We start from the raw sequence: 27941 nt of genomic DNA, 5'->3' as shown, positions 1-27941 counted from the left end.
AACTTCTGGAGCTGCTAAATGTGTCACTGGGGCAAAAGAGCTCACCTGACATTTTTGGACAATTTCAGCTGGAGAGGACTAGCTTCTAGTATTTCATGCTTAAGAGGGGAAAAAAAGGAGCGAACTCTTTGGTTAAGGAGTTGCTAAAAGAAAAATGTGAGCCAAATAAAGGTAAGAAGAATTTCTCTGTAACTCTGAAAGGCACTTTTAGGCAAGGCATGCTTGTGTGTTTGTTGATTGTGTTATCCCTTGAGTTTCCATTGAATGGAAGTCTAGCTTTCTACATCCAAATTTAGACGATGCAGAGCTGTCCATATACAAGGAGAAACTGGAATAAATACTGCAGCTGAAAAAGACTTGGAGAACTCATAAGCAAGTCTTCACTGTTGTTTTGAAGTAAACGAGAACAAGCCATTGAAATCACACTCCTGAGTTTGAATGAATGCCTTGTGGGAGAGTGGAAAGCTGAGGTTGTCAAGGATTCAATATGTGAATATGTGGCTCAGTGTTGGTATAATTCTGTTCCTTATTTATTCTCCCCCCTCCCCCCCCTTTTTTTTTTGCTATAGGAAGAACCTGTGAAGTAATTTGGAAAGAGAACAGAATTCATCCTGCTGGTGGAAAAGAACTCATAACTATACATCGAATGCATGTGCAAGTACAGGTGAAGGACCCAAACTGAAAGGGAGTGAATGGGACTTTTCTGAAAAAAGGATAAAGAGGCAAAGGGCCAAATGGGAGTAAAGGGGCGTTTCAGGAAAAAGAGAGAAGCATTGAAAGGCCTGGTCCCAAGAAAGGGGAGGCTCTAAAGGGGGCTGCCTGGCAGAGAAGTCGTCTCTCTTCTCAGCTCAGCCTTGCAAAAGACACTGGGTCTGCCAAGACCAAGGCATCTACCATGGATCTTTGGTGCTTCCAGGGGAACATTCCGTTGGCTTACAATTGCTCCTTGAGCAACACCACCCTGGAAAACCAGACCTCACAAACCAACCAAACTTCCTTTGTGAAGCGGAATGAGGACATTGCCAAGATAGAGGTGGCGGTGCTCTGCCTCATCTTTTTCCTTGCCCTGATGGGAAACTTATGTGTCCTGCTGGCTATCTCTACAACCCGTCACAAACATTCCCGCATGTACTTCTTTATGAAGCATCTGAGCATCGCTGACTTGGTGGTGGCGATCTTCCAGGTCTTACCTCAGCTCATTTGGGACATCACCTTCAAGTTCAAAGGGCCAGATTATCTCTGTAGGTTGATCAAATATCTGCAAGTGGTGGGAATGTTTGCTTCCACTTACATGCTCTTGCTGATGTCGCTGGATCGGTGTTTGGCCATCTGTCAGCCCTTGAGGTCTTTACATCGGAGGTCTGATCGGTTGTCTGTCCTCCTCACATGGGTAGTGTGCCTCCTGTTCAGCATCCCGCAGCTCCAGATATTTTCTATGAGGAATGTGGATCATGGGGGGATGGATTGCTGGGCAACATTCATTCAGCCTTGGGGTCCTAAAGCCTATGTCACCTGGATGACCTTGACTGTCTACATCATCCCAGTGATTGTGCTAAGTGTCTGTTATGGCTTGATCAGCTTCAAAATCTGGCAAAATGTGAAGCTAAAAACCATCCATGAAACAAGCATGAGTCTAACCTCTAGTAATTCCCATGGAGGCACACTTTCCAGGGTGAGCAGTATCAAACTCATTTCCAAAGCCAAGATCCGGACAGTCAAAATGACCTTCATTATTGTCTTAGCCTTCATTATGTGCTGGACTCCTTTTTTTATTGTGCAGATGTGGCTTGTATGGGATGAAAATGCTCCAAAAGAAGGTATAGTTTGTTCTCCTTTTTTATACCTGCCTATGTAGCTCTGTGCAATAATTTTCTTCACTGTAATTTCTTTAAACTAAATCTGTAACTGAACTTTATCAGTAGAGTTGATCTGTAATGTAGCATTAAACAAAGCTTTAGTAAATATTCAGATTTTAAAAAAATGAAGCCTTATTCAAATTAAAAAAAAAACCAGAAGACTGGTTCATTGGCTAGGATGATAGAACAGAAGAAATATAAAATGCTATTTGAGATCTTAGATATTATTGAAGTGACCTTGGATAAATTACCATGTATCTCTGCCCATAACTGTCCTGTGTAAACATGGGGAACTTGGATGCTTTTATAAGGAAGCTACAGTATATGGGTGGAGTATAAGTCAGGAGGAATAGGAATAATCTGCATAGAAATGTCTAGTATTTTTTATCAGACTTAGCCACATCAAATAATTTTCTGTTAATCTGGGTGAGAACACATGAAAGAAAATATTTATATCAACTACTTTGAGCAAATGGGAAATTGCTTTTACAAATAGAATGGAAGTGCCCCTGTAGCTATAATATTTTCCAGTGAAGGAGCTCAACACTGTCATTCTGACTTTACTCAATAAACTGGCTGATTTCTAAGTGCTAGATCAGAAATGAAGGAAGCAGAGGAATTTTGTGAATGAGTTGTGTAGGCTATCACTGACAGGGGTGCTGGGAGCTTGATGGGGTGGCGCTAACAAAATGCACTATTTATGTTAGGAACAGATAATATTGAGAAGAACTAAAGCCTAAATCACACTAATAGAATCATTTATAATAAGTTTAATAATTTAAAAATGCTCCTCATTTGCCTAAATTGATGGTGTAATAATCTCTTAGCAAAAGGACTCAAAATATGATGTTACTTGCTGAATCACCATGCTTCTTTACTGTTACTCTAAAGAAGTAGATTGTCCTCCACCAAAATTTATGCCTTGTTCAGTGTGGTACTTTGAGGTATCACAAGATTCTCTGCTCTTTTATTTGTCCCAGAACTAGAAATACCCACTTTTTCCTCTGAAAAATGACAAACAACTAATGGATGCATTAGTAAGGGCTTTGGCTGATCTCACCCCAGCAGTATTTACAGTGTGTGGTTCAGAATAAGAGCTGTGTGGCAAGGTACACTTTCCAGCATCCTTTCCATTATCTAAATGGGTTGAGGTCACCTTTCTACCTACATTTCTCCATCAGCAGTGTCCTACAGAGGTCTACAGAGAAGACGCTTAAGTCTATCAGCTGGCTCACAAATGAGCACACACTGTTTTTGGAATAAGCATCTACTTACATATGGGAAAGTTCCCAGAATACCACTGCTCCCATCACTCCAAATATGTGTAACCATAGTCTGAGAAGGATTGGGCAGAAGCCACTGTGGTCTGGGGGTTGAATATGTATTTTGCTGAACAACCTGAACCTCTTGATTGGGATGTTACAATCTGAAAAAAATCAATACCAGTTACAGCAAAACTGTCTTATATGGCTAAGGCCTTAAATGCAAGTCCCTCCCCGCCCCTGCAGAAGAGAAATAACATAAGACAAAACAAATGTTTAGCCATAGTAATTTCGGAAGAGTGGTAACCAACCAAAAATGAAATGTAAAAACTGAGACTTAACAAAGTGATTAAATTTGGTTAGATCTGTTGAAAGTTGGATCAAAGTTGGATCAAACTGGATGATTGATAACTGGTCAACTCTGTGTTAGAGGGGAGCCATTAGGTGCCTTCCAGCTCTATTATTTTTAACTTTAGTAACATCAAAATTGCATTTATAATGTGTATAACCCATAATGCCCAGCTACTAAGATTCAAATGGGTGATGCTCAGTTGTATTTCTCCAACTTCTAACACTTTGCTCCTTCTTCTCTCAAAAAAGTTAATTTTGAGATAATGCATTTTTCAGTAGAGAAATAAAGGATGAGCTTGCTTATCCTTTTTCTTCTTCCTGTCTTCTGATTTAAATTGCCCTTCTCCAGCTGGCAGGAGGAAATATCTTTTTGAGCTGACAGTCCTGGGGTTGCAGCATGGATGCAGGGAACCCAGATTCCTATTCCTGTTCTGACTGCAACCCTCTTTAGTCAGGGGCTTTCTCTCAGCCTAACTTCTAGTCACGATCCTGTTATACGAATCAACCCAGATCAGCTCATGGACACCACCCTGAGAGTAAAGTCATAATATTACTATGCTCAATGAACAGCCCAAGAACAAGATATTCTATCGGCATTATTTTATTCTCCACAAATCAAAAATATATTCAGGACTCTAAATCATTCCACCTGTCATGAAGGACTACCAGGAGCTGGATCTATTGCTCTGTCCCAGCAATTGCAAACTAAGTTTGCTGAGTAGGGCAACTGTGGCAATGATATCTTTCCTTTAATCACTCAGTGCTCTTCCACTAGTCTGGCTTGTGCCCAGCCACTATGATACTCCCTTTGCTGTAAGCATGACAGCCTCGTGTTTCATTAACTACAACCTGCTCAATTCTTATTTCTGTGAGATCTTTTGCCCTTTGTCAGTCAAAAAGTATTTCCAAGATGGGTATGTTTCTTTCACTTCAAACATCTTTGAAAGCCTGAAGATTTTTATTTCAATCAAAACTGCTAGACTGTCTGAAATCCTCATGTCCCCTCTTCTGCTTTGTAGACCAGGAAGACCTTTGAGAAAAAATGTTGTGAAGTTTGCAAAGTTTTGCATGCCCTGTAGCCAATCAACTTGACCATGGCAATTTTACTTTGTTCTCAAGCGGTGACACAAAATGAAATGTGTAGAAGACAGGAGATAGCAGAAGGTGAACAAGGGAAAAGAGGAGATGCAGCGGCATGCAAAGTATCTCACAGTAGCGATAACAGCAAAATGAAAAGTGAGGAAAAATTCATTTGGGAATTGGTCTGATAAAGGGTGTGAGGAGCTTCCCAGTATTTCATTATATACTGCACGGACAATGTTCCTTGCTCTCAGGGCAGCAGAGATTATCTTACCTCTGATATGGGGTTTTATTTGCCAAAGACCATAAAAGAGTTTCCAGTAAGAATATTTCTTTGTAACACTTTGCCTGCCAAATATTCCAAGAGCTCAGAGGGATAGAGGGATTATGCTTGTCTTTGAACTGGCAATAGAGGTGGGTACAGAGATCCTTACTTTTGTCTTCCTTAAGAGAATTAGGAATCGACATCTGTTTCAGAAAAGCTGTAGCCAATAAAATGTGAAGGCATCATAGCTGACCCACAGCTACAGATGAAGTGAAGAGTTTGAACCTATTAAATGTTGCTAATATCTCATTTTGAGAATGATCTTCACTGTAGAATGAAGTGCAACAGGAGGCCCTCTTAAAGAACGGATGCTTACAGTTTAGATAAGGGTTAAGCAAATAAGAATACAGTTCAGATACTGACCTTCCCCTTCTACCCTTGATAATAGTCTTCCCCAACTCAGTGCCCTCCAGATGTATTGAGTCAATGTATCCTAGAATTCCAGGTTATTTCATGGGAAGGAGAGTAGTTATTCTGGGAAGCAGCTTTTAAATGTAATTGCTGTTAAACTTTCCTGATGAGTGTTGTGGAGCAGTTCTTATCTGTTTGATAGCTGCTGTCCTGAAAGATAGTGAGCAAAAAAGTAATACAATATTTGTGATTGGCCTTCTAATCCGTTAATACTGAAGGTTATTGTTGGTGCCTTAGGGAGAAAAAAACCTCAAAACCATTTCAGAATATGAAAATGTGTTTATTAGGATGAATGCAAAGTCCCTATTATGTTTCTATATCCTAGAGAATTATTAATTTAGCATTTCTAATGTAACTTGTCTCTGGAGGAATCTTATTTTCTACCTATTTTTAGTTATAATATTTCATAGAATTAGGTAATGCTCCCCAGTATGTCTTATGTTGGTCCTAGAGGAAAACCTTAATTAATTTTGTTTATATTTCTTGATTGCTTGCTACATTTCTTTGCTCTGTCTTATAAGAACCCTGTTTCTTCTACACAGATCCCAATATTGGTTTATATTTATATTTTTAAAGAGAATGATAACAGTAATAGAGGAATAGCCATTGCTGATATTTTTGTGATAATAACCTTGCATGAAATGAACAATGCATACTTATTGAAAAGACAGCCCCACAATCTTAAGATGGGCTTACTCCCTGTTAAATGAGCACTGGTTCCATCTGAAGTTGGCCAGTTAAAAGCTGCTTTGACATCATGCACAGCTTTTATCTGTTCCCTCCCCACAAGGCAAGAGTTGTAGGCTAGACTTTTTTCTGATTTAAATTAGTGCTTTGTTTTGGTGGTACAGGATACTGAAATGTTACCTGCTGCTGTTGACCACCCATGCAGCCTTAACCATTGAGTAAATCCTACAGATTGGCTATGCAGTAAGATGCATTGCATTCAGCAATAACAGGATACTATCTTAGGGTTCTGTTAAAACTTTCATTAGCAGGCTTGTGAAAGGGTGCAATCATGCAATCAGCTGGAAAGATATATGTAAAGTGTCTAAGCTAACAATTAACAGAGACATGGCTGGGCCAGATGTTCAGAATGCAAAAACACATTGGAAAGAGCAGCATGATGAAAAGTTTACTAATGAGCAAAATGTTTATTTTCTGGTAGAGTGGCAGAGTCATTCAGGTCAGGGTTGCTGTGATCCTGTGTCAATGAATGAGCATCAAAAATGTTAATAATATTTCCTCTATATTCTTCAAATATAAGTTCTGCCTTAACTTTTTTTATGTTAATGGAGTCTTAGGGATGGTAGTCCTCATGACATTAATTGGGACTGGAATTTCCATCACTAAGTGATACGGTTGTAAAGTGCAACTTCACATGATCGCATTGCTTAGCAATGGCAATCCCAGCACTCCTTGTTGCCATTGTTAACCAAATCCCACCAGTTGTTAGCTGAGAACCCACCCTCATCCAAGCCACTCCCTGCTTGGTCCCTCCCAGCTCCAAGCCTTGATAAGATAAGGGACTACCTCCTCTTCAACTGCCCCCACTCGCCTATCTCCCCCCCTCATCTCTATCCTTTTGGCTGCCTTGCACTCCACTGCTTCTGCCGGCCCAGCCACCCTGTGCTCCACTGGCCTTGCTGCTGTGCCACCCATACCACCCTGTGCTATGCTCACCCTGCCGGCACTACTGCCCCCAGCTGGCTTTCGCTGTCTTCCTTCCACTGCTGACAATGTGTGCCCAGCCTAGACCTATGTGAGGCAGCTACTGGCTGTGCCAAGCATTCTTCCTGAGGCCTGGGGGCAGTGGTGGCTGGCTGACACTGCTGAAGGCCCTGGGCCTCTACTTCAGCCCCAGTGCCACTGCCCCTGAGGAGTGCCACTGTGCAGGGCAGCCAAAAGGACAGAGATGGGGGGAGATAGGTGGGTGGGAGGAGTTGAAGTGCCTCTGCGGTTGTAAGTGCGATTGGGCAGCCAAGCACCCAAATTTTGATCATGTGGCGGCAGGGATACTGCAAGAGCTGTAACTTCGGGGACCAGGTGTAAGTACCATTTGTTCAGCACCGCTGTAATTTCGAACAGTCGCTGAATGAATGGTCATAACTCAAGGACTACCTGTATCTATAGTTGGATCCCAGGTTTTTATAGTTGGGTAATAAACTGTGATAGGAAGGAGAATCACAGAAGAAGAGATGATTGCCAAACATTGCCTTGCTCCATTCTTCCAGGGGAGGAATCTGTTGATTTTTAGTCCCACCTGCTTTTGCAAGTGGAAAAGAGCCTTCCATTCACAGAAGGGACATTCTAGATCCAATTTTATTCACATGTTTTTATTAAATTGTGGCTTAATGAATAATTGCTTATTGAATAAACCACATACTAAGGCAAAATCCAACGAACCATATTATGTCTTAGTAGGGTGGGGGACGCGGTGGCGCTGCGGGTTAAACCGCTGAGCTGCCGATCGGAAGGTCGGTGGTTCGAAACCGCGCGGCGGGGTGAGCTCCCGTTGCTCGTCCCAGCTCCTGCACACCAAGCAGTTCGAAAACATGCAAATGTGAGTAGATTAATTGGTACCGCTTCGGCGGGAAGGTAACGGCGTTCCGTGAGTCATGCTGGCCACATGACCACGGACGGGTCCTTAGGGACAACGCCGGCTCCAAGGCTTAGAAACGGAGATGAGCACCGCCCCCTAGAGTCGGACACGACTGGACTTTACGTCAAGGGAAACCTTTACCTAGGGTGGGGGAACCTGCCTATGGCTAAGCATGGTTAAGTTAACCCCCCAGGGTCCCCCATGTAGGTGTAATGATTGCCCTAGCCCCAAATACTCAGACTCACAAGAGGATGCTGAATGAAATCTGATTTATTAAAGTACTAGAGACAAATACAGAGAAAGCTGAGAATGAGCAAAAGCGCGCCAAATACAAACTTAAACCCTTGCTTCAAACGTATCCCGCCTCCCTCGTAACAGCCCCGCCCGGCACAGGTGCTAGCAATCGTCAGAGTTGCTAGCCTGGGAAAGTAACCTTGAGCGCAGTAGATAATACAAATACATTCCAAAGCAAAGCCAAAAGATAATGGTTCCCATCCTCCCTAGACAACTGAAACACGCATCCAATTAATGACATGCGAAACGTTACGATGCATCAAAGACATTGAAACGGCGCACATGACATACCGCCTCCCTAAAAATACCCCTAGGGACCAGGTTTCGAGGGATAAGCGGAGTGGAAACGGGCCACCAGAACCGGGGAAGCCACATCAGATGCAGCGACCCACTCAGGATGAGGGAAATGTTTCCAACGAACTAAATATTGCAAAGTATTTCGAAGGCGTCTAGAGTCGAGGATTTCTTTAACTTCGAAGTGTCGCTGACCATCAATCATGATGGGGGTGGGGGGTGGAGGTTGCCGATGCCAGCGATCAGAAGGAATAGTCGGTTTGAGTAAGCTGCAATGAAAAACAGGGTGTAAGCGTTTCAGGTTATGAGGCAAGTCAAGTTTAAAAGTCACAGGGTTAATCTGAGCAACGATTGGGAAAGGACCCACAAATTTAGGTGCCAGTTTCTTTGAAGGTTGTGCAGATTTGATAAACTTGGTAGAAAGGTAGACTGAGTCCCCAACTTGGAATGCAGGGTGTGGGGCACGCTTCCGATCAGCATACAGTTTATAATCTGCTTGTGCATCAGCCAATGCCTGTTGAATCATTGGCCAAGAGTCAGCCAGTTGTGTCGACCAATCATCTGTAGTGACTGCACTGGCAGGAGGTTGTGGGAGATCAGTGATAGGTACAAAGTCTTTACCCAGAGCCACTCGAAACGGGGTTTGTCCAGTGCTTTGATGCACTGCATTGTTGTAAGCCACTTCAGCAAATGGTAAGAGGTCTACCCAATTGTCCTGCTGATAATTCACAAAAGCGCGAAGGTATTGCTCCAGAGTAGAGTTAACAGCCTCAGTGGCCCCGTCCGTTTGAGGATGCCAAGCCGTGGAGAGGGCTTGCTTCGTGCCTAACAGCTTGAGAAAAGCCCGCCAAAACTGTGAGGTAAATTGTGTACCCCTGTCCGAAATCAAGCGGGAGGGACATCCGTGTAGCCTGTACACGTGTACAAGGAACAGGCGGGCCAATTGACGTGCCGACGGAATGGACACGCAAGGAATAAAGTGAGCCTGTTTGGAAAAATAGTCTTTGACCACCCAAATGACCGTTTTGCGTTGGCTGGGTGGGAGGTCTACAATAAAGTCCATGGATATTTCTTCCCAAGGGGAAGAGGGGGTTGCTACCGGCTGCAGCAATCCCTGGGGCTTGCCCACCTTGCGCTTGGACATTGCACAGACAGTGCAGGAAGCAATGTAGTCTTTGACATCTTTGCGTAATGTGGGCCACCAGAATTGCCTCCGAACGAGGTGCAGGGTTTTCACAAACCCAAAGTGACCTGCGAGTTTGTCATCGTGGGAACGTGTTAACACATCTTTCCTGAGGGTTTCAGGAACGTAGAGGCGGTCGGATTTCCAAGCGAAGCCTCTGTCAAAAGTAACAGTATCTTTATTCGCAAGCAACCAAGGATCAGTTTTTAGCTCTTTTAGAAACTTTTGTTGCAATTGGGAGGGAATTGACAAAGTGCTTGGCTGAGCAGCGCTTGTGGTAGGCGGTTGCTGCGCGCGCGTTTGGCTTCGCGTCACAGCCTGCATGCCCAATTGGGGCGCCGTCCAGAGGGTGCTCACCACATCTGGCGCCGCCCCAGAGTCCTGAGGTTGCCTGGACAAGGCATCAGCCAAGAAGTTCTTTTTCCCTGGAATAAATTTGAACTGAAAGTTGAAGCGATTGAAAAATTGAGCCCAACGAACCTGTTTAGGGCTCAGTTTTCGAGGGGTACTAAGAGCCTCCAAGTTTTTATGATCAGTCCAGACCTCAAAGGGATGATTTGCCCCTTCCAATAGATGCCGCCAAGCTTCTAAGGCAGCTTTCACTGCAAATGCCTCCTTTTCCCAAACATGCCAACGTCTCTCAGTCTCGGAGAATTTGCGGGATAGATAGGCACAGGGTTTGAGGCATCCTGCCTCATCTTTTTGCATCAATAATGCCCCAATAGAATAATCGGAGGCATCTGCCTGTACCACGAAAGGCTTGGAGGGATCAGGATGTTGTAAAATGGGCTCTTTGACGAACGCTGCTTTCAGCCGCTCAAACGCCGTTTGACAAGCGGGCGTCCACCTCAACAGCGCTCCGGGATTTTTGACTCTCCTAGTATCTCCCACCCCTTTTGTTCGAAGCAGCTCCGTTAGGGGCAAGGCAATCTCAGCGAACCCCCTGATGAACAATCTGTAGTAGTTGCTGAACCCCAAGAAACTTTGAAGTTGCCTGCGGGTGCGGGGACTCTCCCAGTCCATGATAGCCTGCACCTTGGCAGGGTCCATTTCTATACCTTTATCAGAAATCCTATACCCCAAGTAGTCAATTTGGGTCTGATGAAAGGCACATTTTGATAGCTTTGCATACAATTCAGCAGATCTGAGTTTACACAAGACTTTCTTTACCAGAGCTACATGCTCTTTCATGGTTTCCGTATAAATCAATACATCATCTAAATACACCAATACACCTTTAAACAGATGTTCATGCAAAACTTCATTGATTAATTGCATAAATACCCCAGGGGCCCCAGCCAACCCAAACGGCAACACCTTATACTGGAAGGCTCCCAACGGGCAATTAAATGCAGTTTTCCACTCATCACCCTCCTTGATTCGTACACGATAGTAGGCTTCTCTTAAATCCAGTTTAGAGAAGATCTTGCCCTTGGCCAGATGTGACAACATGTCCTTTATCAATGGCAAGGGATATTTGTTGGAAATTGAGACGGCATTTAATCCGCGGAAATCCGTACAAAGTCTCAATGTGCCGTCCTTTTTTGGGCGAAAAAGAACCGGCGCCCCCACGGGTGAATTCGCCGGCTCAATAAATCCGCGCTCCAAATTTTTGTCTACAAATTCCCTCAACAGAGTCAGTTCCTTTTGCGTCATGGAATAAATTTTTGGTTTAGGCAATTGAGTGTTGGGTAGCAGTTCTATGGCACAGTCCGTTTTTTGATGGGGAGGCAACTGGTCAGCTTCCTTTTCACCAAATACATCAGCAAACATCCTGTACTCAGCCGGCAAGCCTTCCAGAGGAGAGGCCGGGTAAGGCGGAGTCGCAGCTGCCGCAACCCCCACCATCTCCTCTGGGGCACCCTTCCCCTCTGCCGCTTGATAAAATCCATCCCTAAACGTGATAGTTCGGTAGACCCAGTTTATTTGGGGATTTTGCTGCACCAACCAGGGTACCCCCAACACCACCAATGGTCCCCCAACCGGAGCCACTACAAAAGATAACCCTTCCTGGTGACTGCCCAGTTGCAAGGCTACACGCCCTGTAAAATGGGTGACCGGTTTGCCCCCTGCCACGGACCCATCCAATTGAGTAAAAGCGATGGGTCGCTGTAAAGGGAACGTGGAGAGCTCCAAAGCTGCCACCACGTCGGGGTGCATAAGACATCGGGAACACCCCGAATCAATCATGGCCCATACTTCCACAGTCTTGGATTGGGCGCCCAATTTCAATTTCACCATGAGTATGCGGTAAGTGCCACTCACCGATGGAGGCTCGCGCCCGTCCTCTACCACCTGCCCAGCGGCGCCCTTTAGAGCAGGTGGCTGGCGTTTCCCGCCGGCTGCGGGATTTCGGTCTCCCCCTCAATTTCGAAGAACATCACATCGTCTCCCTCGGTTTCAGCCACCGCAGCTTTCTGTTTCCTCGGCAATGCAGGGGACTTTGCTGGCGGTTTTCTGGGCCGTTCCTCTACCTTCGCTTTTGGGCATGCTGCCACTCGATGCCCCTCCTTACCACATCTCAGACACAAGCCTTTTGCGTATCGCTTCTCCCGCTCCTCGTCCCAGGGTCGTTGTCCCGGTTTCCCCCCGGTGGTCGATGGGCGGCTGGGCTTCACCTCCCGCCCCGACTTGGCGGTCTTCCGCTGGGCAAAGATCTCCTGGGCATGTTCAGCCCTCCCCGCCAGCAGGATCCACTCATACAGCGTGTATGGGTCGTCCCTCCCCAGGGACCAGCGTAGCACTTCTGTATTCAAGCCATCCTTGAAGAGCTCGATAATGGTTGCTTGGGACCAGTCATCCACCTTCCCAGCTAGCGCTTTAAACTCCAAAGCATAATCGGCCACTGATCTGAACCCCTGCTTGAGTTCCTTCAGGGCTCGCTTTGCTCTCTCCTTTGCTAAGGGGTCCTCGAAGTGTTGCTTCAACGCCCCGAGGAACTCCTCGAGACTTTCCAGTTCAGGCGCCTCCGACTGGCACATCTGGACATACCAGTCTGCCGCCCTCCCCTTCAGTTTGGTGGCAATGGTGATGATCCTTGCCTTTTCCGATTGGAAAAACGCCCCCCATTCTTCCATGTAGGCTTTCGCGTTCGTCAGGAAGAACGAGAGTTTGGTCGGATCCCCATCAAACTTAACAGGGAAGTCTCGCATGCCGCCTCCCACCGCGCTGCGCCCCACCACCGGTGCTGCCGCGGCTCGTGTTTCCCTGGCTCGGGGCGGCACGGGGCCCCGGGGCGATCGCCCTGGCGATGCTGCGATTTCCATCTGGACCGACTGGTCCCCTTCGCGCCTCCGCACCACCCGTCGCCGTTCCGGGGACAGCCCCTGGGACGAGGGGGTTGAATGCCTTTGGCTTGATTCTTCCCGGACCTCTCGCAACGAGGTCACATCCAAGCTCAGCTGTTTCAATATAGCTTCCAACGAATCCATTTTGGACTCCAACACTCGGATCCGATCCGGAGTGGGTGAGCCCTCCGTTGGCTGCACCTGCACCACGTTGGGGGATAATGGGTATCTCTGCCTCCAGGAGGGACCCCCCGTTGCCGTGGCATCTCCTTGGGTCTCATCCCAGGTGAGCAGCTCGCCCGGCGAAGTTACGGTGGTCTCCGGGGCCGTTTTCAGCCCCCCGGCTTCACTCTCCGACTCGGAGCTCGCCTCCTCTCGGATGGCTGACAGCTCCCCACCCTGGGACGGTCGGCCGGACTGCCTCACGGTCGAGTCCGGTTCCCCTTCCTCCATCATCATGATGTCGGGTTCAGTCATCGCGGGCTCTCTCCCTCACAGGGTTAGACGCTTGTCTTTCCTGGACAGGGGCCAGCGGAGTTAGGAACTTAGATTCTCAGCTTTATGTAATGATTGCCCTAGCCCCAAATACTCAGACTCACAAGAGGATGCTGAATGAAATCTGATTTATTAAAGTACTAGAGACAAATACAGAGAAAGCTGAGAATGAGCAAAAGCGCGCCAAATACAAACTTAAACCCTTGCTTCAAACGTATCCCGCCTCCCTCGTAACAGCCCCGCCCGGCACAGGTGCTAGCAATCGTCAGAGTTGCTAGCCTGGGAAAGTAACCTTGAGCGCAGTAGATAATACAAATACATTCCAAAGCAAAGCCAAAAGATAATGGTTCCCATCCTCCCTAGACAACTGAAACACGCATCCAATTAATGACATGCGAAACGTTACGATGCATCAAAGACATTGAAACGGCGCACATGACATGGAGATGGGTGGTGATAAAAAAAAAAGCTAAATAAATAAATAAATAAGTTGGATTGTTTTAAGATGATTCCTACTAACAGAACCACCAGTTCTATCATATCAATACCTTTTTCCACCAATGGAAAAAACCTATTATATTTTCATAATAATTAACTTAACAGCACTTTAGATAATAATAATTATTAGCATAATAATTAACATAAAACAGCACATGCATTATCTCAGCATATACATAATCTTAGGCTGAAAATGATATGGAACACATCAGGTTTGTTGCTGCTCTCAGCTGCTTCTATATAACTACTCTGTTTATTATTATTAGAGGAGAATATGAAGATAATTACTTTTAATATTGTAGCTAAAATTTGCAAGTAGAAATCTAAGTAACAGATCACCGATGATACGATGGAGAAAAAAACATGGGAGCTGTCATGATGCCCTCTTATGATTTCATGATTAATAGTTGTCCAGTCAGCTTCATAAAAAACTTTGTGAACCCGTCTTGAGAGAGCCATCGGCTAACTCAAGTCACTGGATTTCCTAGGTGGTCTGGAGACCAACACCCCTTAGACACAACTGAACTAACTCAGGTCACTGGATTTCCTAGGTGGTCTGGGGACCAACACCCCTTAGACACAATTGAACTAACTCAGGTCACTGGATTTCCTAGGTAGTCTGGGGACAAACACCCCTTAGACACAATTGAACTATTTCCAATTGTGTCTAAGGGGTGTTGGTCCCCAGACCACCTAGGAAATCCAGTGACTTGAGTTAGCCGATGGCTCTCTCAAGACTGGCTGTTGCTTTAGATGAAGGCTTACACGTTGCCATCCATTCTAGGTTCAAAAGTTGACTATATTAGTAGTTAAATTTTAGTTTTGTGCCGGTTACCTCTTTAGTACTTGAGGACAGCTGGCTAATTTAAGGAACACAGTAGGGTGCTCTCCTTCCTCACTTTCACTCTCTGCCTCCTGGGATCTGTGCCTTAGATAGCTACCTCGCTCTGCCTAATGATAGGGCCAGCACTGCCTACTTTTTAGCTTTCTACATTCCTCTAAACAAAGAACAATAATGGCTCATCAATATGGACATTGGAAGATTTCTATTAAGTAAGTCTTCCTATCTTCAAATACTTTTGTCATTCACAATTGTTAATTCAGTTTTTTCATAATAAGCATAAACTGTTATTTGCTTGGAAACTTGGAAATGAATATCTATTGGAGTAACAAGAACAGTATTGTTTAAGTATGTATGCATTAAAAAATCCAGATGGGGCCTAAAATTAAATGGAGATCATGTTTTTAAACAATCATGTTTTTAAACAAGATCCCTGTGGCTGTAGAGCAAAAATGAATTAATATTGTTTTCCTGTAGAATTTCTTTTTTCTTGGTCACTTTCCATATACATTTTATTAATAAATGGCTGGATTTTGGGTTGACTTATAAAACACAACCCACTGGACATGCCTAGTCCCTGTTTGCTTTGATTCCTGGGTAAGTATATCGAGGTGATGCTCAGCCATACAATAAAGCCCATAGCAATAGATTTTTCTTCACTCTGTCTATACTTGAGCTCTGTTGGATGAACCTCGTGCAAGGTTCTCAACACATAAACACTTTGAGCAGTCTTCCCCAGCTTGGGCTTTCCAAGTGTATTGAGACCACTTGATTTATTGCAAGCATGGCTGTTCTGGTTGTGAATTCTGGGACCTGGTCTGGAGAGCAGCAGGTTTGGAAAAGCTGACTTCCAATAATTACTTGGTGCTAACTTCCAGAGGAAAGGCTGTGTTAATTTGCTGCAGCATAAACAATGAAGAGTACCATTTATTGTGATGTAAATATGCTAAACTGCTTCTATGCAAAGCCCGGTGGAATGGCTGAGAAATAGACTTGTTCTCTTACTTTTCACAAGTTCAAAATACTGAAAGGAGGTCTAAAATGTTCCAATTAGAATTCAGAAGTGGAACCTAGATATGTTACCTAAGAGCCTAAATGATTGTTTGAACATTAGAATTTCAATGTGTGATCATGAATCAATGCTAATACTAAACAGTAATCAATTAGATTTCTTTTGTAAATTAGGTTTTGTTTTTCGTTTTTAAAACTAATCATGCCATGTTTCATGGCAAAGAGTAGATTTCAGAGGAATTTCTTATTCTGTGATTAGCTTATGGAAAGGTCACTTTAATGACTCAGTCTTAAGGAAAGCTGATAAGAAAAATGAAGTATTTCATAGTAAGCATGTTTCGGGGAGCAATGCAAGATATTTCCATGATGAATGAAAGGTTTTCAAGGTTTCTTTTCCCATTGGTTCATGCTGGAAAGAAATTACATTAGTCTGTATCTCTAGCATGACTCTTATTTCTTGTTAAAGTTCTGATTATGTAATTACTTGCTTACAACCATATTTTTTGTTAAAAAGGCAAAGACTTCAGAAACAGTAAATATGGCTTGCTACTCTTGTTATAAAACCTTTGTAAATCTTTGTAAACAGAGGTAGCCGGATATGAATCTGGCTCAGCCCAGTGACATTGTATTTGTCAGGATATTGTGCTATTTTTCTAAGTTACGTAACTCGTTTATATTGAGCAAGTTTATTACTGCCAGTTCAAGGAAAAACCACAAGCCGTGTGTATCTATTTCTAGTGGGTCATAGGACAATGAGCATCAGAATCCCTTCCTCTTATTGATCCCTGTAATATTATTAGCTGCTTCTCCCTCTATCTGTTGAGTGAACTCCAGAACAACCCTTTAATGCCACACCCCTTGATGGCTAGGAAACAAGCACAGGATAAGGTTGGGGCACAATGAGGAGGCCTCTTGTGCATGACTGTCAATGGATGGGGAGAAGAGGTAGATTGGGGTTCTGTTACTTCCAAGCCCAAAGGCAGGGATTGGTTGCTTAGGGTCCATTGTGGGCACTTAATATGAATCAAGGGATGGAGACAAGGAGGCAACTTCAGTACTGAAGGGCAGAGGACAAGGTGGCCTGGCAAAGGGGGAAGAGGAGGATTGTGTCCCTGGGGGCAAATAAATGCAGAAGTAAAAATATTATAAGGCAAACATGCCCTCAAAAGGAAACCCTGGTTGAGTGAGAAAAGTAGAATTGATGGAAAGAATGACTTCATACAGGGCTGCCATCAAGCTGAGGAGGTTTTTGGCAGGAGGAAGAAAATGTGACTTGGAATTCAATAAATTTATCTGTCTCATAATCCACCAAGTGCACTGTGAAAACAGAGCGAGGGAGATTCTTTACAGTACGGCTATCTCATATGGCCACCAGAGAAGTTGAGAAGCAGAGGGCATATCCCCTTTAACCCTCTCTCTGTTCCATTCTCCAAGGATGGCCACTTGTCTCCTTTACAAAAAGCAGTCTTGTTCTTGAAGGGTTGTCTGGAGCAAAACTAGCTTAAAGATTTGTTTAGAAATCATGAACTTTGAAGTTATTTATCAATAATTGGTGTCTGGACAAATGTACGAATAGCCAATTTAATGGGATAGGCATTTTGCTAGTTACACAGCAATAATTAAAACACTGTTTGCAGTGAGCCTTTTTTACACGTCATAGAGGAAGTTCCAAATTAGTTTAGCACACTCCTTTGGCTGACATATTTAAGGAGAAGAGGACATAGTTGTGGTGCAACTGTATAAAAATAATCAGATGTTAGAAAAAGCTGGGGAATTTTGGGGATCAGGGGCTGCAACTCAACCTTCTAACCCTTCAAAGAGCCATGGAATACTATTTGGTCACTGGAAGGGCCATCACTGAATTTTTTCAGCCAATATATTTGGCCTTTGGAAGAAAGGTTTAAGGGTAAGAATGGAAGTAGGAGGAACAAACCATTTTTAACTCCCACTCTTGCATCCCCCTCACTCCCAAATGGGCCATTCTGTTGCCAATTTCAGTGGCGTATTCTTAAGGTGCTAGGGCCTGAAAATGGTGTTTGGGGGAAAGTGACATTATTTATTTATTTATTAATCAAATTTATCACTGCCCATCTCTGAAAAGGAACTCTGGGCGGTTTACAATAAAAGATAGATAAAAATATAAAACTATAAAACCCTATAATACAGATACAATAAATATAATAAAAACCTTGATGGTTAAAAGTTCTTTATGATTTGCAGGCAGAACTGGGTCCTTCTAAGAAACTAATCATCCCCAGAAATGGCTACTCTCCCTCCCGCCCCAGGCATAATTACAAAACCAGGTCTTTAGCTGTTTCCTAAAGTCCAGGAGGGAAGGAGCTAATCTCATTTCCAGGGGAAGGATATTCCAAAGGGTGGGTGCTATTGCAGAGAAGGCCCGCCTCCTGGACCCCGCCAGATGGAATTCTCTTGCAGACGGGGTCCATAGCATGCCCTCTCTACATGACCGGGTGGGACGGGCTGATGTGACGGGGAGGAGATGGTCCCCTAGGTAGCCTGGACCTGTGCCATGCAGGGCTTTAAAGGTGATAACCAACACCTTGACTTGGACTCAGAAGCATACTGGCAACCAATGCAGCTTGCGGAGCAAAGGAGTGACATGTGTTGATCTTGGGAGACCCAAGATCGCCCACGCAGCTGCGTTTTGCACCAGCTGTAGCTTCCGGATACTATTCAAGGGTAGCCCCATGTAGAACGCATTGCAGTAGTCTATATGGGAGATAACCAGGGCATGAGTGACCGTTCGAAGGGACTCTCGCTCCAGGAAGGGGCGTAACTTGCGCACAACACGAAGTTGCACAAAGGCCCTCCTAGCCACGGCTGCCACCTGCTCTTCGAGCAGGAGCCGTGAGTCCAGGAGGACCCCCAAGTTACGCACCGGGTCTGTCTGGGGCAGTGCAACCCCATCCAGAACTAAAGATGACAATTTCCCAGAAATCGAGGAGCCATTAATCCACAGCCACTCCATCTTCCCCGAGTTCAGCCGCAATCTGTTGTCCCCCATCCAGGCCCCCACAGCCCCCATAACATACCTGTCATGTTCTCATTCTAATGTCTGGTTAACATTGTAACGTTTCACATGTCATTCTCTGTTCCGTATCCCTTCACCCGGGGTTTTTCCATTCTGTTACACTCCCTTCTTTTGAGGGCTTGGAATGCATGTTTGGGTTTGCGCTCCTGTTCAAGGTTACGTTCCCAGGCGCGTCTATCGGCATTCAGCACCTGGGAGGGGGAGCGTCCTGACGGGCGATGGGGCGGGACCTGCCCTCAAGCAAGGCTTTTAAGTTTGTATTTGGCGCGCTTTTGCTCATTCTCAGCTTTCTCTGTATTTGCATACTATTCCTTTAATAAATCAGTTATCTTTAAGCCCGAGCTTGTGAGACTGAGTATTTGGGTTTAGGCAATCATTACATAAAGCTGAGAATCATTTTTTCCATTTCCCGCTGGCCCCATCCAATCCTTGGATAAGAGGGAACGCCAGCGATGACCGAACCTCAACTTCGCGTAAGTGAGGGAGGCGAAGAGGAGCGGGAGGTGGCCAAAAGCCGGCCAGCGCTAACCTCGAGAGCGCAAAGAGCAGCACGTCGGGAGTTGCGAGATACCCAATTGGACGAGCTGCTGACATCCATACAGGAGAGTCTCAGGAGTGAACAGAGATCTGTTATGGAAAGGACCACGGGGAGGGGGTCTCCCCAATTGGCCTGGGAGCACGAAGTCCCCTTGTCACCGAAGGTGGTGATAACCAACCAACCCCCGGAGGAGCCGGTCACTCCGGCCCGTATGAGGGCATTGGAAGATAAAATGGATTTAATAGTGACGATCCTCAAGGATCTACCCAGAGAGGACCAGCCCAGAGTGGCAGAGCCCACCCCGGAGGATTGGGAGGAAGAGCCGTCACAGTACCCCAGGCACAGCACCCTGTCGACCCGGGGGAGAAGTAAGACTCGATCAGCCCATCAAAGGGGAGAGCGAGAGGCAAGACCTCCTAGGGATCGACCACCTGTGGGGGCTCGGCGTACGCTGTCATTCGCGGCACCGCCACAGCCAGCTGAGCCGGTAAGAACCTTCCCACCATTTGGAGTGAAGTTTGATGGGGATCCCGCAACGCTCTCCTTCTTTATTACGAATGCCAAGCATTATATAGAAGATTGGGGTCGGAACTTTCAGTCTGAACATGGCAAGGTCAATTTCATTGCCAACAAGCTGAGAGGAAGGGCAGCGGATTGGTATGTGCAACTATGCCAAGCTGAGGCAACTGAGTTAGAGGACTTCGATGAATTTTTGTGGGCACTCAAGGAGCATTTCGAAGACCCCCTAGCTCAAGAAACGGCCAAAAATGACCTGCGCAAACTCTACCAAGGGTCCCTCTCAGTTGCTAAATATGCGTTGGAGTTTAAAGCTTTAGCAGGAAAAGTGGAAGACTGGTCTGAGCCAACAATCATCGAATTGTTCAAGCAGGGGCTAGAACCCGAAATCCTTCGATGGGCGCTAGGCAGAGACGATCCCAAAACGCTATATGGGTGGATTCAGTTGGCGGGAAGCGCAGAAAATGCCCTACGAACCTACGCCCATACCAAAGAGCTTAGACAAACACGTCTTGCTAGAGGAGCGCGCACATCTGGACTTGCCAGCCGCCCCAAACCGAAAACCTGGGAAGAGGAGAGGGAGCAACGGTTCTCCAAGGGTCAGTGCCTCAGATGTGGGAAAGACGGGCATCGAGCCACGTCGTGCCCGAGACGCCGTCCTGAGGAACGACAGACGAAACCCACGGTAAAGACGCCTGCTCCTGCTCCACCGCGAAAACTGAAGGCGGCCCTCGCAGAACTGGACCCCCCCGACCTACCCTTCGGAGAAGAGGAGGAAGAGTTGCAATTCGAGCAGCCGGCGGGAAAAGCCTACCACCTGCCCTGAAGGGCGCCCTAGGGCAGGTGGAAGAAACCGGGCGTAACCATGATTCGGTGAGTGGAAACTTCCCCACACTGACTGTTAAAGTTAAACTGAGCTCAAAAACCAAAACTGTGGAAGTGTGGGCCATGCTAGACTCGGGTTGCTCCCGTTCCCTAATGCACCCTGACGTGGTAGCAGCTCTCGAACTGCCCACGTTCCCTTTGGCAAGACCCATGATTTTCACCCAATTGGATGGAACTATGGCGGGAGGGAAAGCAGTCAATCTTTCCACGGGACTGGTCGCTTTGCAGATGGGCTCCCATCAAGAAAAGCTGCCATTTGTGGTAGCTCCAGTGGGGGGCCCTCTGGTAATCCTGGGAATGCCTTGGTTTGTGCAACAAAACCCTTTTATCAACTGGCTCCATAGAACTATAACGTTTGCAGATGGATTTTACAAAGTACCCGAAAAGGACTTACTGGAGGACATGGAGGGTGGAGGGGTAGCGTATACTACTGTGCAAACGCTTCACCCTCTTGAAGGACTACCCAATCAGTATCAGGATTTTGCTGAAGTATTTGGGGAAAAAGAAGCGGATCGCTTGCCACCCCACCGAAAAACGGACTGTGCCATTGAGTTTTTACCAAATGTAAAATTGCCTCACCCAAAAATATACCCCATGTCTCCCAAAGAGCTTACCACGCTAAGGGAGTTCATTGACAAAAACCTGGCTAGGGGTTTCATTGAGCCGGCAAATTCCCCGGTAGGAGCTCCTGTCCTATTTCGGCCAAAAAAGGATGGGTCATTAAGACTCTGTACCGATTTCCGCGGGCTCAATGCGGTCTCAATATTAAATAAATATCCTTTGCCCCTGATCAAAGATATGTTATCACATCTGGCCAGAGGCAAAATCTTCTCAAAACTGGATTTGAGAGAAGCTTATTTTCGCATTCGCATAAGGGAAGGGGATGAGTGGAAAACAGCATTTAACTGTCCTCTTGGGGCTTTCCAATATAAAGTCTTACCTTTTGGTTTATCTGGGGCACCCGGGGTTTTTATGCAGTTAATCAATGAGGTCTTGCATGACCACCTATTTAAAGGGGTACTGGTATATTTGGATGATGTATTGATTTATACGGAAACCATGTCAGAACATATCCACTTGGTGCGTCAAGTATTGGCTAAATTGAAAAAAGCAGAGTTGTACGCAAAACTGTCAAAATGTGCGTTTCATCAGTCGCAAATTGATTACCTAGGTTACCGAATTTCAGCTCAGGGCATTGAAATGGACCCTGCAAAAGTAGAAGCTATTGTGGCATGGGAGCCTCCTCGTACCAGGAGACAATTACAAAGTTTCCTTGGATTTTCTAATTTCTATCGGGCATTCGCCCAAAATTTTGCAGAAATCGCCCTCCCCCTTACGGAACTGTTAAAAACCAAAGGACAGGGGGATACGCGACGTTCGAAAAACCCAGGCGCGCTCCTTAAATGGACTCCAGCCTGTCAGCAAGCGTTCGAAACGCTCAAACAACTTTTTACCACAGAACCAATTTTACAGCATCCGAACCCCTCTAAACCCTTCGTGGTACAAGTAGATGCTTCTGATTTTTCCATAGGCGCAATTTTGTTACAATCTGACCAATCTGGCGATTTAAAACCCTGTGCCTACCTCTCTCGCAAATTCACTGAAACAGAGAGACGATGGCACGTTTGGGAAAAGGAGGCTTTTGCTGTAAAAACGGCTTTAGAGACATGGCGACACCTATTGGAAGGTACTTCCAACCCTTTTGAGGTCTGGACTGACCATAAAAACCTGGAAGCTCTAAGCACCAGCCGAAAACTCAGTCCGAAACAGCTGCGCTGGGCTGAGTTCTTCAGCCGCTTTGACTTCACTCTTAAATTTATACCAGGCAAGAAAAACTTTTTGGCTGATGCACTCTCGCGCAGACCCCAAGATGCTGGCCCAGGGCCAACGGTCCAAGGCACCGTCTGGACCGACAAACAATTAAGTCTGGCAGCGGTGACTCGCAGCCAGACCCGAGCACAATCGACTCCGCCTCCAGCCGCTCACCCTTCCAGCGGCTCGCCTCCCTTGTCAATTCCCTCCGATTTGCAACAACAGTTGCTCTCCCACCTTAAAACAGATACTTGGTTACAAGCCAACAGACACATGTTAACTTTCACCGATGATCTTGCCTGGCGCAACGATCGTCTCTATGTACCCGAAGCAATGCGAAAAACCATACTCCAGCGCTGCCACGATGACAAACTAGCGGGGCATTTCGGCTACGTGAAAACTTTGCACCTCGTTCGCCGCCAATTCTGGTGGCCCACTTTACTCAAAGACTTAAAGGAATATGTCACTGCGTGCCCTGTATGTGCGGCGATAAAGCGCAAACCGGGCAAGCCCCAAGGTCTCCTCCAACCCGTGGCCACTCCATCTGTCCCTTGGCAAGATATATCCATGGATTTTATCGTTGATCTACCCCCTAGTCAACGGAAAACTGTCATTTGGGTCGTCAAAGACTTTTTCTCCAAACAAGCCCACTTTATCCCATGCGCTTCTATCCCCACCGCACAACAGCTGGCACGCCTCTTCCTCATCCACGTGTACCGCCTCCACGGTATCCCCGCCCGTTTGGTGAGTGACAGAGGCACACAATTTACGTCACAATTTTGGCGGGCATTTTTAAAACTTTTGGGTACGAAACAATCACTTTCTACTGCTTGGCATCCGGAAACGGACGGATCTACAGAGGCGGTTAACTCTACATTAGAACAATACCTCAGAGCTTTTGTTAACTACCAACAAGACAACTGGGTCGATCTACTCCCATTTGCTGAGGTCGCTTACAACAATTCCATTCATCAAACCACTGGTCAAGTTCCCTTTAAAACAGTTTTTGGACGTGAATTTGTTCCTATTCCTGAACTTCCTCATCCTCAACCACTCCCAGCCACCCTCGCTGGCTGGGCAGACTCTCTCAAAGACTCATGGTCTAATATTCTACTCGCTCTCCACCATGCCCAAGCTACCTATAAACGCCATGCTGATGCCAAGCGTTCCCCAGAACCATCCTTTGCAGTCGGGGATAAAGTCTACTTATCAACTAAATTTATCAAGTCCCCACAACCCTCTAAAAAACTTGGTCCTAAATTTGTCGGTCCTTTTCCAATTGTTGCTCAGCTCAACCCTGTTACGTTTAAACTTGATTTACCTCACAACCTTAAACGTTTACATCCTGTTTTCCATTGTAGTTTACTCAAACCCTGCCTGTCATCGGACCGTTGGCATCCGCAACCCACTCCTCCACCTCCCCTCATGATAGACAACCAGCAGCACTTCGAGGTGGCATCTATTCTCGATTCCAGACGCCAGCGCTCTACTCTACAATACCTCGTCCGCTGGAAACATTTCCCTCATCCTGAATGGGTTGCTGCTCCAGACGTGCATTCTCCTCGTCTCGTAGCCCAATTTCACTCTGCCTATCCTGACAAACCGGCTCCCTGATTGCTTTTGGGGGGGCAATATGTCATGTTCTCATTCTAATGTCTGGTTAACATTGTAACGTTTCACATGTCATTCTCTGTTCCGTATCCCTTCACCCGGGGTTTTTCCATTCTGTTACACTCCCTTCTTTTGAGGGCTTGGAATGCATGTTTGGGTTTGCGCTCCTGTTCAAGGTTACGTTCCCAGGCGCGTCTATCGGCATTCAGCACCTGGGAGGGGGAGCGTCCTGACGGGCGATGGGGCGGGACCTGCCCTCAAGCAAGGCTTTTAAGTTTGTATTTGGCGCGCTTTTGCTCATTCTCAGCTTTCTCTGTATTTGCATACTATTCCTTTAATAAATCAGTTATCTTTAAGCCCGAGCTTGTGAGACTGAGTATTTGGGTTTAGGCAATCATTACAATACCTCATCTATCATAATACTAATGTATAATGATGGTTTCTCACAAGCCAGTTTATCAAATCAAGTCCCCAGTATGCCAGCATATCCAGGGTATCTGGATGAGATGAATTGCCTAGATCTGTTTCCAAATGACTCTGAAGCAGTTAACAGAGGCTGGCTTATTCAACCTAATGGATTATCTGAAGCAGGAACTGGATAGAAGGAGGGTGTCCATGTTGTGTAATTTTATATGCCATTTGAAAGACAGAAATTCTTTGTATTGATATAAGTTGTGATGATTAAGCTTTTTGAATATTGATGTACTGGAAAACCAGACTTCACAAAAACACTATTCATTGCTGAATTGGCAAAAATGGCTGATGAATATGAAGAGCAGCTAAAGTTTGGAAAATACTTCCTCTCTTTTCAGTTCTTTCATCTGCAGTACAGATAAAAATGATTCCAAGAAGTCTTATTTCCTTAAACATGAAATAGTGGCAAGCATTCATCCTGTAATTGGTTTTTAATGAAGTTTGACATTTATTGTACAAGCCCTAAAACCCTGAGATACTGTAAACACCTTTTCAGTAAAATGTAGCTATGCTGCTTCCCTACCTATTTTTAATACACTAATACTGAGAACATGGTATTTGTAATAGCCTAGAGTAGATTTATTAAGATCCAGGTTTCAGTTTTAGGCTCTACAACAAATTTTCCCAGGTGTGTTGAGGTGACAACTCTTAGGATTTTCAATCCACAGGACTAATAGTAAGGGATGCTGGGAGATGTAATATCAGGACCACAGATTTCCCATCCCTAAAATACAGGCTTAGATCTAACTGGCCCAATTGAGGCTAATTCAGATTTAACTGGAAGTTGTTTATGTATTCTAAATGTTAAAAGTAAAAAAAAAAAAAAGTAATTTTGATGAGCAGAACATCTAGAAATCCATGTCAAAAAGTGACAAGCTGGCCTGCTAATTTACTCTGAGCAGTAGGAATAATGTATATATAAAACCGACAGTTTGGAAGATATAATAAAAATAGGGAGAAGAGTGAAATTGTGGCCAATCATTGAACAGATCCTTTTTCAATTCTCTGACTTATCTAAGCTCCCCCAAAACACACCAATTTTCTTCCCTTTGTACTACCACAAACACTCCATAAAACACAGAGGGCCCAAGATATTTGGTGTTTGAGCCAAAAACCTTTCATAACACACTCATTTGTGGAAAAGATATAATCATTATTTCGAATAGCACAATTTTCCTACTTAGAGTTATTAAACTCTGCTACCACTGTCTAGCAGTAAGGTCAATCTGTAAGTGCTACAGAATTGTGGCATTTTCTTACCTTCTATCTGTATTTCAATGAAATATTGTAAGATATATGGTGCTTTGGCATCACCAAAGCCAGGCATATGTAGAATGTCCCACTTGGTGCTGACCATTGGGCTATTCCTTCTTTTGATGATCCTGTTGTACTGAAACTTTACAGTAGTATTTAACTCTTTCTAATACATTTTTCTCTCATAGCATTGCCGTTCATAATCACCACGCTCCTAGCAAGTCTGAACAGCTGTTGCAACCCCTGGATCTACATGCTTTTCACAGGCCATCTTTTCCATGACCTCTTGCACCGGTTCCTTTGTTGTTCATCACAGTACTTAAAAGCTCGGCAAGGATGTGATCTGAGCATCAGCAAGAAAAGCAACTCATCCACATTTGTTCTGAGTCTCAAAAGCTCCAGTCAAAGGAGTTTTACCCAGCCATCCACAGCATGAGCTACAGAGATCCAGCTGTCTACAGACTGTACTAAAATGTTTGGCTAGAATGGCTTTGGTGTATGCCTACTTAAGAAAATGAGGCAAAGCTATATGGGTGCATGTGAGTCTGGGTGTAAATACATAATATACTGTATGTGTAAAAATGAGTATATGTACATGTGCAGGGTATTTGTTTATTGATACACAAGGTAATAGAAAGCTGGCTATAGTCTAAGTCAGGATAAGTAATTTGGAGCCTTCAAGATGTTTGAAGTTTTACTCCTGTCTGGCCCAGGCAGACAAATTAGTAATTCAAAATATTTGGAGAGCACTAGGTTTTCTACCTTTGAACTAAATAATAGTTCCCATGCAAAACATCCAAGGTTCTACCATTATGTTTATTAAGGTGATGGGTTCCACAGTTGAACAAAACTTACAAACTGAGCAACAGACTACACTTGCAAAGGACAGGAATAAGAAGAAAAGACTGTCTTCTATTGTAAAGGCAGTAGAGCACACATCAGATCAATATGGTGGAGCCTTCTTAGCCAAGCTACACATGGAGCAGAATAACACTGTCAGTTTTCCTTGGACTCCCTGTTCAAACCACAAGGAGCAATTCAACTCTTTAAACACCCCATCATTACATGAACTTGCAGTTATGTTATGACTAGTCATAGAGAAAGATTAGGGGAGCCCAACATAATACCAGAAACTGTATTTGAGGAGGAAGCAATAACCCCTGAAACTAAAATGGACTTTTATAGATACTCCTTTTTTTTTCTAGTGGCATCATTCAAAATTTTCACCAACATTCCGTTGTGAAATGTCAGCTCCTCAAGGCTGTCGGTATAACTTGTGTGTCACTCTGTTGGCAAATATAACACAGCAAAGTTTATAGAGAATGTAGACGGCGCCTTTGTGAGAAGAACACCAGCTAATCCACCGTTTCTGAGCCCCTCTAACCAGAAGGGGAATGTTGGAAGGCAGTTTTAAGACACACTTCCAATTTACAGTAGACAACAATGACACCCATCACTGCCCTTATCAACCGGTGATAAGTTCTGCAGCATGACCTAGAATCCCTTCAACTTGCAAAAAACACTCAGTGTTTTTTGATGTGATAAACAGTATTCTTACAAGTGACTAGCAATCAGTACTTTCTGCTATTAAACACCATTGCATGTCAGTCATCAACTGTTACAGCAGAAGGTATCAAACGTTTAGCCTGGAGAAAAGGAAAACTAAGAGGAGATAGTGTAGAAAACTGTCAAAGATTTGAAAGCTATCACAGAGAAGATGGGGCAGATTTATATTCAGTGGTTCAAAAGGTCAGGGCTACCAAGAATGGGTGGGAATGGGAGAGAAGCCATTTTTGGCTAAACATCAGGAAAAACGTCCTAATGCTATGACAGTGGAATAAATTATCTCTGGAAATGTTGAGCATTGAAATACTATGGAAGTATTTAAGCAGAGAGGCTCCAGATTATCACTGATCCTTTGAGCAGTGATTTATGTAGATGATCTTTGGGATTCTTTGCGGCTCCGATATACTACAATTCTACAAATTACTGAAGGGAGGTATTACCCA

At 44.9% G+C, this 27941-nt stretch overlaps 1 protein-coding gene across 1 annotated transcript; it reads left to right on the top strand.

Annotated features, from left to right (window-relative positions):
- Positions 1-6: 6 nt before the first annotated feature.
- On the top strand, positions 7-27307 carry OXTR (oxytocin receptor). Its single transcript, XM_063291619.1, has 3 exons — positions 7-171; positions 574-1817; positions 26121-27307. Exons 2-3 carry the CDS (start codon positions 896-898, stop codon positions 26366-26368), a joined length of 1170 nt encoding a protein of 389 aa, XP_063147689.1. The 5' UTR covers positions 7-171; positions 574-895; the 3' UTR covers positions 26369-27307.
- Positions 27308-27941: the final 634 nt, after the last annotated feature.

Source organism: Candoia aspera, chromosome 2, assembly GCF_035149785.1.
Source record: "Candoia aspera isolate rCanAsp1 chromosome 2, rCanAsp1.hap2, whole genome shotgun sequence".
NCBI lineage: Eukaryota > Metazoa > Chordata > Lepidosauria > Squamata > Boidae > Candoia > Candoia aspera.
Note: the sequence above shows the minus strand (reverse complement) of the source record. Positions and strands in the feature narration are given on the sequence as shown.

What these genes read in the sequence shown, in the direction of transcription:
- OXTR (XM_063291619.1), top strand. Translation starts at nt 896, where the DNA reads ATGGATCTTTGGTGCTTCCAGGGGAACATTCCGTTGGCTTACAATTGC. An exon ending in TGAAAATGCTCCAAAAGAAG is followed by an intron (nt 1,818 to 26,120) that starts GTATAGTTTGTT and finishes TTTCTCTCATAG; the next exon opens with CATTGCCGTTCATAATCACC.